The sequence below is a fragment of the Canis lupus genome, chromosome 9 (assembly GCF_048164855.1).
Source record: "Canis lupus baileyi chromosome 9, mCanLup2.hap1, whole genome shotgun sequence".
In the NCBI taxonomy this organism is placed as follows: domain Eukaryota; kingdom Metazoa; phylum Chordata; class Mammalia; order Carnivora; family Canidae; genus Canis; species Canis lupus.
In genome coordinates this window covers 64,044,635-64,060,127 of record NC_132846.1, presented here as the reverse complement: position 1 = coordinate 64,060,127, position 15,493 = coordinate 64,044,635, and the positions used below count along the sequence as shown (strand labels likewise).

The window sequence follows — 15,493 nt, the reverse complement described above, 5'->3', positions numbered from 1 at the left end:
ATCATAAATAAATGAAAATTTAAAAAAAAAAAAAAAAAATGAAAAGCATGCATTCTATACAGTTTATGTTCATATTATATTAAAGCAGACCTTCACATTAACAAAAATGTGATGTCTTCAAATTAATGATATCCAAAAATTGGCTTTGTAATCCTTCCTTATAAAAGACATTTAATTCATCTTCAATCATTTTTTACTTTCAAGAAACAGTCTTTTGCACATACATGTGCATTAGATGATAGTGTTTGCACACTGGAGACACAGAAACAAACATAATACAGTCTATACACAAAATAAATGAGTACACCTGACCAGAAAACAAATTATTCAATACAGTGTGAGCACATGAGTGGGGCATACGAGGGAAGACTGGCAATCGGGCAGGGCTTCCAAGCTAAATATTGAACTAAAGAAAGGCAAAGAAGAGGACATGGAGGAAAAGAAAGCATTTCAGGCAAAAAGAACATGGTACATTGGAGGAACAAAAAAAACACAAAAACAAAAACAAACAAAAATCCAATGTAGGTAGATTAAGGAGTTGGGCACCAATTTAGTTGAATGGGCTAGAATCAAAAAGTGTTAGTGATTTGTTGAATAGTAATAACAGACAGTAGGAGTAGTTTAAGAAGACTCAATTTTTTGACTTGGGTGAATGGGCAGGTGGTGGTGCTACTCAGTGGACAGTGGTGCTATTCATTAATAAGAGTAATACATAAAGGAGTACAAGCTTGGTGGGGAAGACGATGAGTTTGGGTTTGAGATGCCTTATAAGATACCTAGATGGCGAGAGAGGCTTTTGTTCAAGAGACATGTTGAGACTAGAAAACTGTATTTGAGTGCCATCCACATAGAGGCAATAGCTGATACCATAAAAGCGAATGAAACCAGGAATCTGTGCAATTAAAACAGGAGGGGACAACTAATTGCAGAATTCTGTTCATAAAGGATAAGTAGAAGAAAGTAGCCCAAGAAAAAAAATCTGAGTAGGAACAGCCAGAAAAGAAAGAAAAGGAAAGTTTAAATAAAAAATGTGGCAACTACTGTCAAATGATGCAGAGAAACTATGTAAGACAAGAGCTAAAACCATGTGCTCTTTTTGCTACCACAAATATAGTTAATAGCCTACTCCAATTTCTGCATATATGAATAAAACTAGTTTTCCTATACAAGAAATTAGCAATGTTGCTGTGCCCAGATTTCTAAATGGCTGCAGTTTGCAGAGCTATTCAAAGCGCTTTTCTATTATAATATTAGCAATATAATGATAGTCTATATAGTAATATAATGTGTATAAACATGTTTTTAAATACTCTATTGATTTCTCTAAACATGGCCTTTAAAGATGCATGGGAAAGGGCTAAGTTCAACTTAAAATTATAGTGCTAATTATCTCTACTCTTAAAAGTGTTTCTTCTTCATACAATCAAAAAGATTTTTAGTTACTGAGATAAAAATGTTGAGTAGGATAAATACATTAAAAATCACATTTATTTGCATTTCTATAATTAGCTATTTTAAGCTTATATTCAAACTTTGAGGTTAATTTCTAAATTTGGCAAACATTTTGATGGATATTTACATAAGTGATTTGTGTTTATCAGCTGCTACACTGTCATCATAATACAAAAGCTGATGGATAGGTAAATCATGCTTTAGAAATGTTCTGCTTAGGCGATTAGCCAGTGCCTTGCTAGATATACCAAGTCAAGGAATTGCCGTGCAGAGATTCCTTCCCACCTAAAAATGGATTAGGCTGATTATTGCTATAGAGGAGACTCAGAGAAGAGGAAAGGAGAATAAAAAATAGTCCAATAGCCCATGTCCCATTTAAGTAATATCATGGTTACTCTTTTTTTTCCTGCTACACTCTGGGGGGCTATGTCCAAATTTATAATTATCCTCATTTTAGCAGCAAGCACAAGATTTTATACTTGATAATGATGATACTAATAGCTAACATTTATTAACTCCACTTTATGTGCCAGAATTCTGTACTAAGCACTTTCGTGGATCACCTCATTTAATCTTTACAACTATGACTATCCCCATTTTATAGATAAGGTAGTCGATGCTTAGGTTAACTTGTCCAAGGCCACAGAGATTGCAAGAAACAGAGCCAGGATTCATACCTAGATTCTAGAACCCCAGCTCTTAACTTCTGCTGTTATTAAAAGCAAGCTTCTTGTGAAAGAGCACATCTAAAGTACTTGGGATTATTCAATTTTAACTCTTAGGAGACAAGAGGAAAGGAAAGGAGATGGACTCCTTATAACCCCCTAAAAAAGAATGACAATTTCTTATTTTTATCATTTAAGACTCCATATCAGCTACAAAAACATTTTCACTACAGTGAACTTTGTAAGAAAAAGAACATTTGGAGGAAAAAAGTTTTAGCTCTGTGCAATCACCTAAGAAATTGCTAGGAAGCTTTCATCTTCTGTTATGATGTTCTGCACATTACACAGGAAACAGACTGAATGTATAAAAACAGCTCCAAACTATATCTTAGCTAAAAGTAGCCTTTCATCATTATTACTTATTTCATACAAGAAAATACCACTACATAAAAAGAAAACCATTTTTCACATATCTGTGATACTTTACATTTCAAAGGTAAATCACGTAATCTGTTTGGGTTGAAATGCAAGTGCTTCCTCTTGCTGGTTCAACCAAACTATGTCCACTTCCTGCACCACTGAAACCTCTACCTACATCAAGAGGCCTCAGGAAGAAGAGAACAGAAATAATATTTTGACATTATATTAAACCTAATTCTCCACCTTTGGTCCTCAGGGAGTGGTATTGTGCATAATACTCCTGAACGCAGAGGATAAATGAACTCTTTAGTTCTCTCCCGTTCTGGTGGTCTTCACATCCAGTAGGAGAAAAATCTCGTGGCCTTCCCTTCTCTTTCTCCTTCCTCCTAACCATATTCCTAACAAGTCCAAATAAAAAAGATCACAGATCTGCAATTTCTTTTTATTAAAAAGTATTCACCCTTCATGAACAACCACCATGCAGCTTTTCTTGTGTTTGCTCTATTTTCAGGTATATGTGCACTAGAGTGACAATCCATTCATATTAATGCATGTAAGAGAGAAAGAAATTCTTAACTTCCCTTCACTCTAAATAAAGACACCTAAAAACACTCAGAGCACCGTTATTCTTTTCACATTTACGACCTTTGCCCTCTACAACATTTAGGATTAAACAAAGACACCTGGTACTATTATTCCTTACTTTATAGATGGAAACTCTGAGGCACAAAAGTATTAAGTTAATTGCCCGATGTCTCAGAATTAATCAGAAGGGCATACAAAATGCAAATCCACATGTTTTAGTTTCAAATATGGTGTCCTTTCCATCATCTACAGAGCAAAAACAATGTTTTATAAACAATTATAAAATAGCTTCTTAACTACAAACCACCTGCACTACACAACCAAATCCACTTGTAGATTTTATCGATCCTGGTATTAACTGCCCAGGAAAGATATAAGACAAAGCATTCAGTGCATCTCAAAATATAACAAGGAAGAGAAAACACAGAATGAAGGCAGAAATACTCGCTGGTTTCAACCTGAAGTTACGTAATGGTAACTATAAAATCAAATGACAGGTGGTGGTTTTTTAACAACATACTATAATAAAACCTTCAAGGGTGTGATATCCTCAAGTGGGAAGTTCACACTGATTCCAACTATGTTACCATTACTCAGAATATAATGCATTCAATTTTTTCGAAAGCCTCTGTAGAAGCAAAATTTATCTTTGAGGTTTAGATTTAATTTTCCAAAAAGGCCCCAAAAAATCACAAAAGAACTTTCTATTTAGAAGAGATGGACTATTAAAAGGGAAATAACTATGATTTATTGAATACTTGCTATGTGCTAGGCTCACTACTCAATCTTTTGTATGTATTCCCTCACTTGTAATCACAACAACCCCCCATCTGCACTATTACCCACAGGTTTACAGATGAGAAAATAAAGTTTAGAGAAGTCCATTATCTTCCCAAGGTCAAATAGTAAATGGCAGAACTAGGATTCAAACTCAGATGTTCCAGATTCCAAAAATAACATTGTAAAGAAATACAAGCACTGAATGGTAGGTGGGCATAGACTATCTCTAATGAACTATCAGTCTGGGAATTCTATGAGCCTTCAGTTCATTGCATCTATCTGGTGAATAAGTGACACACTCCTTATACATACCATTTACAACATACTGCCCCAAAATAATGAGACTACTATTTTGGGTGTCTCACAAAATGGCCTTAACAGCCATTCCAAAGAAGAATTACAAAGACTTTTAAGTAGTGACAGGACAGCATTTTCAACATAACTGTGTACTTCTTTGAAAGAAATGAGTCAATTAGATGAACAAGTTCTGGCATGTTTGTTAAAAATTCAAACTCATTGCTTAATAAAAACATCTTTTATTTACAAACACAAGTTCCTGAATCCCTCAAGAGCAGTCAGGAAAAGGTTTCACATTAATCAACCTACCAAGTACATAACAACGGCCTACAAATGCGCACTACAATAAGAGAGGCTATATAGAAAGCATATCAGAAACTTCCTCTGTCCACAAGGAGTTAGCTGGTTGCCTCCAACCAAACACACAGTCAATCATTACTAGGACAACTAAAATCCCCCTGCTATTTGTTTTAGCTTGTGTGAGCTGTCCTACAAAGGAAACCTCTTTGGAAAAATAATTAGATCATTTTCCCAGAGCCCCTTTCACCTCAACGCAAAGCAACAACTCTTGCTTTTAACCTAAGAGTGTGCTTAGTTTTTGCATTAGTGCAGGTATTTCGGAGTTGATTTCCTCGCCCTGGTCCAGAATTCTGCCTGACTCCTGGCTCCCTCCCCCTTCTCTCCTTTCTGGCCTCTCCAGCCCGAAGTGGAAACTGCAGACTCAAAACTCCCCTATGGCTCCAGCACCTAGAACTGGGCATGCTCAGAAGGCCAGGCAGGCTCTGGTTACATTGACGGTTCCCCGCCCCTGATTTGCCGCTGCCCCCCCTTCCCCCACTCCAACAAGAGATACTGAAATGTTTATCTGAAAGATATGAGGCTTCTTTCTCCCGAGAAGGACCCCATTTTAATTTCATTTCGCAGGGTCTTTCAGCCCTACGAAACCCCACCACAAGCCCGAGGAAGACCGCATTATTTTTCAGCACCGGGGACAGCGCCGCGTTGCCATTAACGTCCACCCTCCCCCACCTTCTCTTCCGCCCCCCGCCCCCCACCCGCCCCAACCTCAGCCCCCACCCCCGCACCAGCACGATGCCAAGGTCTCCCGGCAGCCGCAAACGCCGCAACTGCAATAGCTCCCAGCCGGAGGCCGGGCCGGAACGCCGGGCCGGCTGCTACTTACACTGCTCCGCTTTGGTGGACATGGTGCTGTCCAGATGGAAAGGCTTTGCCCCAAAATCTGTGTCGTGTGAGCTCCCTCGCTCCGCCAGCGATGTTGCGAGGAAAAGAGCGCATACCCCCCACCCCCCACCCCCTCGCTTTCCCCCTCCCTTAGGCCCGTGTCGCTACCATTCGGACAAAACGCACATCAAATTGCAGAATTCGGTCCCGGAAGGTTAGGAAATCGCCCCCGGAGAAATGGGTGGGATTTAATAGGCGGCCAAAGGCTTCCTGTCCGTCCCCTCCTGGAGCTGCCCGAGTTGATGTGGGCGGGGAGACCGAAAGGAGAGAGCAAGCTGCGGCTCCTGGTGAAATGGGAAAATGGGCTCGACCGGGGGAGGAGTATTTCCATTCATAAGACGCTCGGAGGGGACGGGTGTTTCCCAGAGAAAAGCCTCTTAAAGTGCCGGAGTCCCCGACCATTTGGATCTCCCATTGGCGTTCTCCGGGCCTGTAAATCCTGCTCCGGGAGCAGCCCCCGGTGTGCCTCAACGGGGCGACCGGAGAGGGACACAGGTGCGTCCCACGCTTGGTCTCAACCTTCGGGAGGAAGGAGGGGGAGGCGGATCCGGGGCGGGCTGGAGACTGCCGGGGCCGGAGGGCGGCGAGGACGCTCCTGAGGACCGCGAGGAAGGAAATGCAGAAGTAACCCTCAGCATGGCTTCCCGGCGTGCTGCGGTCCATGCCCTCTGCCTCCCCTCTCTGATGGGCTCTCCTGCTGATGATTAGGATGGGAGGTCCCACTGCCTGGGGGCTGGGAGAAGACTTTAGAAGTTGGGGCTAGGGAAAGGAGGAGATTTCCACGGATGGTGAAGCTGGAAGGGCCACAGGAAAGAAAAACGAAAGACTGGAGACAGAAGGAACCCAGGTGTGCTCCCTTTCAACTACCCAGGATGGAAACAGGAACGTTAGGAAGCCCCTGTGCTGAAAAAACAACGAAGCCAATGGAAAGGAGCATCATGCATATTAATAGGAAGATACTTAAAAGAATCAACTAGAGTGGAGGGACGTTCTGAGCCTGCACTTGGCAGTCGGAAGAAACAGTTTCAGGATCCAGTTCTACTACTTACTCATTTTAAGACCAATCTTTTAATCTCCCTCAGCCTCGGGTTCTTATCTGTAAAATGAGAAAAAAAAAAAAAACAAAACAAAAGAAAAAAAAAACCCTGCTTTGTCACTTAAAGAGTGCCACTAAAGAGTTATTGGGCAGATCAAATGGTATCATCCATGCAAAAATCCTTTTAAAATTAAAGCACTGTACATTTGCCAACTGTTATGGCCACTCTTAATTCAAATAACCTAAATTATGGGAAAGCTATTGAGCAGATTGATTTTACAGAAGCTATGGAAATAATACTGTAAGAGTTGACCAACAATTTTTAATAGCTTTAATAATAACTGTGGGTGACTAAATCAGTGTTTTTCCACCTCATTTTTAGGACGCTTGGCTGGCTCAGGAAGAGCATGTGACTCTTGATCCTGAAGTCCTGGGTTCAAGACCCATGGTGAGTGTAGAGATTACTTAAATAAATAAAACTTTAAAAAATAAATAAAGAATAATCCTTATTTTAGGGAAACGATAAATTCTATATGATATGTGAAACACATTCAAAATAAATCTGTGACAATTAAAAAACTATGTGGCCACATATCAAGAAAAGAGGTTTCTGAGTAGCCAAAAAAAGTCTTCAGACAGCAAGGCAACTGCCCATTATAATACACAAAGTGGCCAAGCTTCATAATATTAGCAAAAATGTTCATAAAATCTTAGTGATTTAGACCTTTAGGGTTTATACACAACTGGACTATGTCACCTCACTGATTGACAGGTTGGTCTGGCTAACCAGGCATTGTTCATTCCCAAAAATACATCCTGAAGAGAAGTTCATTCTTCAAAGATAAATAGTCATGTAAAGAAAGATGGTGAAGAGTTATTTTGGGGTAAAAAGTTGGAATCACTCTGAAAGAAAACATGAATATAATATAAAGCTTTGAAGATGTCAAACATTCTGTGTGATTAAAAGAAAGCTCAGGGGCACCTGGTAACTCCGTTGGTTGAGCATCTGACTCTTGATTTCAGCTCCTGTATTGAGATCAAGACCCCACATGAGCTCCTTACTCATCAGGGGAGTCTTCTTAGGATTCTCTCTCTTGATCTCCCTCTGCCTCACATCTCCACTCTCCTCTCTCTCTAATAAATAAATATATAAATCTTTTTTTTTTTTTAATTAAATTTAGGGCAGCCGTGGTGGCTCAGCGGTTTAGCGCCATCTTCGGCCCAGGACGTGATCCTGGAGATCCAGGATCAAGTCCCACGTCGGGCTCCCTGCATGGAGCCTGCTTCTCCCTCTGCCTGTGTCTCTGCCTCTCTCTCTCTCTCTGTCTCACATGAATAAGTAAATAAAATCTTTTTAAAAAAATTTTTAATAAATAAGTTCAATGATTTATTCAGAAATTTGGGGGAGGCTTGAGACTTTGATAAAGCAGACAGTAATTGGAAAAACAATTTAATGGTATCTTGAATAACCAGAAATAAAGCAACAAAGCATGTGTTGGAAACTACTCCCATGGCCTGCTTACTAATTTTGATGTTTGACATCAGTTAAATCTCCTACTACCCCATTTAAAGAGTATAATATTGTTAAGGGGTATGGACTCGAGTTAGGTAGCATTAAGTTTGAATCCCAGGTCTGCCTCAGTGTGACCTTGAGCAAGTTAACTTCTCTATGTCTCAATTTCCTCACCTACAAAATGCTCATAATAATATCCCTACCTCAAGGTGGTTGTCAGTATTAAATGAATTTACATAAAAAATCTAGAACAATCCCTGACACATTTTTTTTAAATTTTTTTAAGATTTTATTTATTTATTCATGAGAGACAGAGAGAGAGAGGCAGAGACACAGGCAGAAGGAGAAGCAGGCTCCATGCAGGAAGCCTGATGTGGGACTCGATTCCTGGACTCCAGGATCACGCTCTGGGACAAAGGCAGGCACTCAACCACTGAGCCACCCAGGCATCCCCCTGACACATTTTAAATGACATGAGAATCCAGAATAATTTCTGGCACATATGAGTGTTTGCTTTTGTTAGCATTACTATTCAAGCCATTCAAATGCACCCATTCCATTAAGGTTAGTCCTCTTTCAAACCCTTCAAGACTGAAATCATCCATATAATTGATACCCTAAATAACAACCTAGGCTCTTATAATCTCCACCTTCTAACATGTCCATTGAGCTAATTCACTAACCCAGATTGTATCCATTATCCAGTTTCTCAACTACAACAGATGGCCTAAATTACTACTTCAAAGAAACAAAGATGAACTTCTCCCTCTCTTTGTCTCCATGTATGTGTCAACCTTTCTTTCTTTTATTCTATTGCAAAAGGAGTCATTGCCAGGTGCATGCCCTTCTCTTCTAAAACTATACCTCTAATTAAAAGTACTCCCATGAATTGTCCTTTCTTTCCAGCATTTTAAGTCTTTCTTTCCAGCATTTTCATTAAATACTTTATTTTTAAGAAATAAAACATTTCAGGAATGCCTGGGTAGCTCAATGGTTAAGCGTCTGCCTTTAGCTCAGGGTGTGATCCTGGAGTCCAGGGATGGAGTCCCACATCGGGCTCCCTGCATGGAGCCTGCTTCTCCTTCTGCCTATGTCTCTGCCTCTCTCTCTGTGTGTCTCTCATGAATAAATAATTTAAAAATAAAAATAAAAAATAAATTAAAAAAACATTTTAGATTCATGAGACACCCCCATAAAACTTATCTAAATTTGTGGTTAATCAAACCGTCATATATTTATACTATTCATTTGTTCATTCAGCAAATACTTATTGAGTACCTATTATATATTTATGCCTGGGGATACTACAGTGAACAAATAAACACCAATTTCTGCCTTTATTGAGCTACTTGTCTGGTGGAGAAGACAAACAAAATAGTTAAATGAGTAAAACATAGTACATTAAATACTGATAATTACATAAAAGAAAAAAATACTAATAAACCAGGGAAAAGAGATAGGAAATGTGGAAAAAGACTGGTATTTTGGAATGGGTAAAATTTTGCATAGGGTAACTACAGACACGATATATATTGTTTCACATGCTTAACATCATATAATTAATATTATACCATACATATCTTTCTGATACACTTTTTACTCAACATCACATTTTACTTTAATCATGTTGGCACCTATAGCACTAACTTACTCATCTTCACTACTGTATCGCATTTCATTTTATAACTATCCCACAATTTATTTACCTACTATCTTATTGATGAACATGTGGGTTATTTGCAATTTTTTCCTATTACCAAAACCACTGTAGTGATCGTTCCTATACATGTGTATATGTGCAAAAATTGTTCTAGGAAATTCTCAACTTCAACTTTTACTAGATATTGCCAAATTATTTACTGAAATGATTGTGTCAACCTATACTCTCTCCAGGTCCCACTTCCACTATGACTAAATAAATGACTCCTGGACCCATCCTTTCAAAGATAACTTCTATAAATTAAATAAAGTACAAAAACAAAACAAAATCTACCTGAAGCAACTGGGGACTAACCAAAAGCTGTAGATTCTGGAGAGGTGTTAACACTTGGAAGAAGTGAATGGCACAAGAATATGGGTTTCCATTCTTTATCACTTTTAGCCTGAGGGATAATGGCATTAATTTGTTCAACACAATGTGGTTAAAATTCCAATAGCTTGCTCACAGATTTTTTTTTTGGTCTGAATTACTAAAACACATAACTTACAACAACCATATCTACTGGAAACAGAAAGCAAATCACTAGAAAGAGAGAACCAGAGAGAAGGAAATATAAATTATCTGTCTCTGTACAAATCTCTAGCTTATCCCTGAACCATACACATACATACAGGACTGTGTGCAAACAACACTGCAACTAGGGATAAAAGAACTAAACTCAGATTTAAACTACCACCTGAAAATAAATAAAAAATAAAAATAAACTACCACCTGAGTTAGTTTATAGTTTAAGTCTATTTAAATTGTCTATTAAAACAAAAAAACAACTTATAGAGGAAAGTAACAAAACACAGAGTCTTCACAGCATAACATTCACAGTGTCCAGAATACAATTCAAAGTTATTTGACATATATAAAGTAATAGGATCTTTTCTCAAGAAAAAAAGACAACAGAAAAAAACAAGACGCAGAGTTGAAATTAACAAAGATCTGGAAACGTGATTCTGCTCTGTGAGGTAAAAGAAAATATGTTCTTTATGAGTGAAAAGATAGGAATGCCAGCAGAGAAAAAATTGTTCGATTATTTTGTTTTTAAAGAGCCAGCTGGAAATTTTAGAACATAAAAATACAGGCTTAATGACAGAAAATAGATGAAACAGTCAGTAAATTTACATATAGATCTCTGGAAATTATCCAATATGAAAAACAGAGAGAGGATAAAAATGGAGCAAAATAAGAGAGCCTTGGGACCTTTGAGTCAATAGCAAAATGTCTAACATATGTGTGATATTAGTCATAAAAGAAAAGGATAGAGAGAACAGGCAGAAGAAAAAAAAAACCACTTAACGAAATAATGGCTAGGGGAACCTGAATAGCTCAGTTGGTGAAGTGTCTGCCTTCACCTCAGGTCATTATCTCAGATCCTGTGATGGAGCCCCTGTCCTGTTCCCTACTGCACAGGGAGTCTGCTTCTCCCTCTGCCTCTCCTCCCTGCTCTCTCTCCCTCTCAAATAATAAATAAAATCTTTAATAAGAAAAAATGGCTGAAAAATATCCCCAACTTGGTAAAATAAAATTTACAGATCCAAGAAGTCTTGAAAACATCTAAGCAGGAGAAATACAAAGAAAATCATGTCCAGGTACATCAGATTTCAAGTGACAAAAACCAAAGATAAAAAGGAAATCTTGGAAGCAACCAGAGAAAATGACAAATACATACAGGAAAATATCAAATTCTATTAGTCACTGGTTTCTAGTCAGAATTTATGGAGATCAGAAGATCACATCTTCAAAGTACCGAAAAGAAGAAGTACAGTCAGTGCAATATTCTACACCCAACAGAAATATCCTTCAAAATGAGCACAAAGGGGGCAGCCCCAGTGGTGCAGCGGGTTTAGCGCCACCTGCAACCCAGGGTGTAATCCTGGAGACCAGGGATCAAGTCCCACGGCGGGCTCCCTGCATAGAGCCTGCTTCTCCCTCTGCCTATGTCTCTGCCTCTCTCTCTCTTTCTGTGTCTCTCATGAATAAATAAATAAAATCTTTAAAAAAAAAAACAAAATGAGCACAGAGGAAAAGAAGAGAATTAAAAGAATTTGTCAGCAACAGATTTGTACTCTAAGAAATACTGAAAGAAGTCCTTCAAGCTAATGAAAAATGATACCAGTTGAAAACTCAGATATTCTCCCTGGCTCTTGCTTGCCTTTTGTTTGTTTAAACAGTCTTTATTGAACACAAGCTTTAAAATGTAAATTTAGCCAAATCTATCAATGTTTTTCTTTATAATTTGTGCTTTTGTAGTTCAAGAAATTATTTCCTATCTCCAAGGTTGTAAGATTTTCCTATATTTCATTCTAAAAGTTTTAAAGTTTTGCTTTTACATTTAAGTGTTTATTACAAATTAAGTTTGTTTTGAAAGTATACTGTGAGGTAGGGTCTACCTTTTCCCATATGGATAAATATCATGCTGAACTATTTATTAAATTCTTCCCTAACAAATTCTAATCCCATGCCAACTGTATCATAAATCAACTGTTTATATATGCATGAGACTGTTTTCTCCTTTTCTCTCATCTGACTTTAATAAAAAAATTCTTTTTCCCTCTGCTCATAGAATCTGCTTCTAGTCTTTCACCGATTACTTTTTCAGATTTTAAAATGAAATGCAGAACTAACGATTTTTCTAACAAACTCAAACTATCAATATTTCTATCATCTTTGCAATTGAACATGATTCCCCCATTTTGTTATTGTTATTTAGAGTTTCTTAACGTTGGGCTCCCTGCATGGAGCCTGCTTCTCCCTCTGCCTGTGTCTCTGCCTCTCTCTCCCTTTCTGTGCTTCTCATTAATAAATAAATACAATTTTTAAAAAAAGAACTCATTAAAATAAAACTTACTCATTTCATCAACATATTTAACAATATATTTTATCAATTTCTATGCTCACAACTATTTTTTGCATGCCATATTTCTGAGTTCACTCTTCTTTCTTACTGAAGCACTTTTTTTTCCTAAGATTTATCTATTTATTTATTTATTTATTTATTTATTTATTTAAGAAAGAGAGAGCAGGGAGAGAGACAACCAGACTCTAGGCTGAGCACGGAGCCTAACAAGGGGCTCAATCTCATGTCCCTGAGATCATGACCCAAACCAAAATCAGGAATCATATGCTTAACCGACGAAGCCCCCCAGGCACCGCACTGAAGTATATATATTTTTTTTAAGTATGTGGCTAGAGAATTTCCATAGACTGAAATGTTTCTCTTTTGACCCACACTCTTATATGTATTTAGCTGGGTAAAAGATTCATTTTCCTCTCAATATTTTGAGGATATTATTTCATTGCTTTCTGGGATCCTCTATTGATGAGAAATTTACTGTCACTCTAATTGCCTTTTATTAAATAATCCATTTTTCCCTCCCAGTAGCATTTAAGACATTATTTTGATCATCAATGTTCTACAGATCTACTATGAAGTGTCAACACATAAATATTTTATCCTGTTTGGTATTGAGAGTACACTTTCTGAAAAGTCGTGATATGTTTTAATTCTGGAAAACTGTCTGCCATTTCTCTTAAATATTTATTTAATGCCTCTTCCTTTTTCTTGTTGTGGAACTTTTCCTCTTTTTTAAGATTCATTTATCCATTTTAGAGAGAGACTGAGTGAGAAGGGCGAGGGGCAGAGGGAAAGGGACAGAATCCTCAAGTAGACTCCCCACTGAACATGGAGCCTGATACAGAGCTCAATCTCATGACCCCAAGATCATGATCTGAGCTGAAACCAAGAACTGAATGCTCAACCGAGTCACCCAGGCACCCCCTTGTTGTGGAACTTCTATTTGATGTTTCATAACCTCTCATTCTATCCATATCTCCTAATTGCTTGTTCATATTCCTCATTTTTTTTTTACCATTCATGGCGCATTCTGAGTGAATTCCTCAGAATTATCTTTTAATTCACTGATTCTCTTTGTGTCCAATCTGGTGTGCATCTCTACTGAAATTTTAATTTCAGTGATGTAATTTTTTCATTTTCATACATTTAATTGTATTAGTCATATCCACCTGTACTCATTTCATGTATCTTTGATTTTTGCTCATAATTTTTTCCTATCTATGAATTTTAGTCCTTCATTTAATCCTAAACTTACTTGCTTTAAGGTTTTTGACAGCTTGCTCCATAAATAACAATTTTATTTATATTGAATTCCTCTTATTATTTTTTGGCCATTTTCCTGCTATTAGATTTATTTGTGGAATCTTTGTTTCAATGTAGCTTATGTAAGAGGCTTTGTTTGTTTGTTTTTTTTTAGATTTTATTTATTTATTTGACAGAGAGAGAGACAAAGCACAAGCAGGATGAACAGCAGGCAGAGGGAGAAGAAGCAGGCTGGGCTCTGAGCAGGGAGCCCAATGTGGGGCTTGATCCCAGGACTCTGGGATCATAATCTGAGCCGAAGGCAGATGCTCAACTGCCTGAGCCACCCAGGCACCCCTTATTTTTTTCTTTCTCTTTTCCTCTGTGTTCAACCCTTCGTATCTAAGCAATATGTACTTTGTTTCTACATAACTTCCTGGACAGCCAGAACTGAGCCAGCTTGTATGCCAGCAGATAAGATTATTAAATAGAGATATCACAAATCTAGCAACAAGTAATTGGGCAGCTTTGATTCAGTCCAAGTCCCAAGGCTGTATCAATATCTTTCTGAATCTCTATACTTACAATGTGCTCTAAGCTCTATGTATCCCAAGCAGAAGCCAACAGGTTTTCCAGACTCTTTTCCTGAGGTGGAGCAGGGCTGGGAAAAGCAGGAGACTTCAAGTAGTAAGTTTAGTTCTAGTTCCTGTCTTACATGAAACACTTTAACCCCCATTACCCTGCAAGAGCAGGCAAAGTACAAATGCCTACTTTCAGCCTGGAATCCAGCAGACTTGTGACATCAACCCTATTCACAAATTTGTATTTCAGTTGTTTCCAGTATAAATTGGGATTTATCCTGTTTTGAACTCAGCCATGTTTTATCTATCATTACTATAAGTTTAGACTGAATTCATAAATTCATACCATCTTGGCCAAGCAGAATCTGACTACTTCTCCATTGATTCCTTCATCTTTCACATCCTAGCCCCCTCCCCAAATAGGAGTCATTTCTCAAAGCATCACCCTTAGAATTCTTATCTTTCCTCTAAATCTCTCCCTCCTTCAGATATATCATCTACTCTCATGCTTCAACTACAACTAATTGAATATTCTCAAATCTTTCTTTTTCCCCAGCCACTCTGCTAGTTTCAAGCTTATATTTTCAACTATTTGATAGATATTTATATCTGGATGTCCCATTAGTACCTTAAATTCTTTTTTTAAAAATTTTATTTACTAATGAGAGAGAGAGAGAGAATGAGAGAGGCAGAGACACAGGCAGAGGGAGAAGCAGGCTCCATGCAGGGAGCCCAATGTGGGACTGGATCCCAGGACTCCAGGCTCACGCCCTGGGCAGAAGGCAGGCGCTAAACTGCTGAGCCACCCAGGGATGCCCAGTAACTTAAATTCAAAATACACAAACCAGGCATTATTATTCTACCCCCATCAATACCTCTTCCAGATTTTATTTATCATAAGGGGGCCATTATTCTCACTGTCCCTTAGATTTGAAATCTCAACATTATTTTATTTTCCATTATACTTCATTCATATACTCTATAATCAGGCTTTGCTATGGACTGAATGGTGTCCCCCCCAAAATCCACATGTTAAAGCTCTAACCCCCAATGTGATGGTATTGGGAAGTGGAGCCTCTGGGAGGTAATTAGGATTAGATGAAGCCATGAGGGTG

At 38.1% G+C, this 15,493-nt stretch overlaps 1 protein-coding gene and 1 long non-coding RNA gene across 5 annotated transcripts in view; one reads left to right on the top strand and one right to left on the bottom strand.

The window, feature by feature from the left end:
• Nucleotides 1-5,991, bottom strand: part of UNC79 (unc-79 homolog, NALCN channel complex subunit) — a 239,232-nt gene extending 233,241 nt beyond the window's left edge. For 2 of the 3 annotated variants that reach the window (XM_072839727.1, XM_072839734.1), the window contains exon 1: nt 5,383-5,511. In XM_072839727.1, coding sequence (XP_072695828.1) covers nt 5,383-5,404 — 22 coding nt within the window. In that variant the 5' untranslated portion in view covers nt 5,405-5,511. Of the gene's footprint in view, nt 1-5,382; nt 5,512-5,567 lie in introns of those variants that run through there. The other variant, XM_072839735.1, reaches the window with a different exon arrangement.
• The window catches only part of LOC140640410 (uncharacterized), a 41,248-nt gene continuing 31,298 nt past the window's right edge, over nt 5,544-15,493 (top strand). The window contains exons 1-2 of one of the 2 annotated variants that reach the window (XR_012037139.1): nt 5,544-5,936; nt 6,860-6,925. This is a non-coding gene — a long non-coding RNA (uncharacterized lncRNA). The remainder of the gene's footprint in view (nt 5,937-6,859; nt 6,926-15,493) is intronic. The other variant, XR_012037138.1, reaches the window with a different exon arrangement.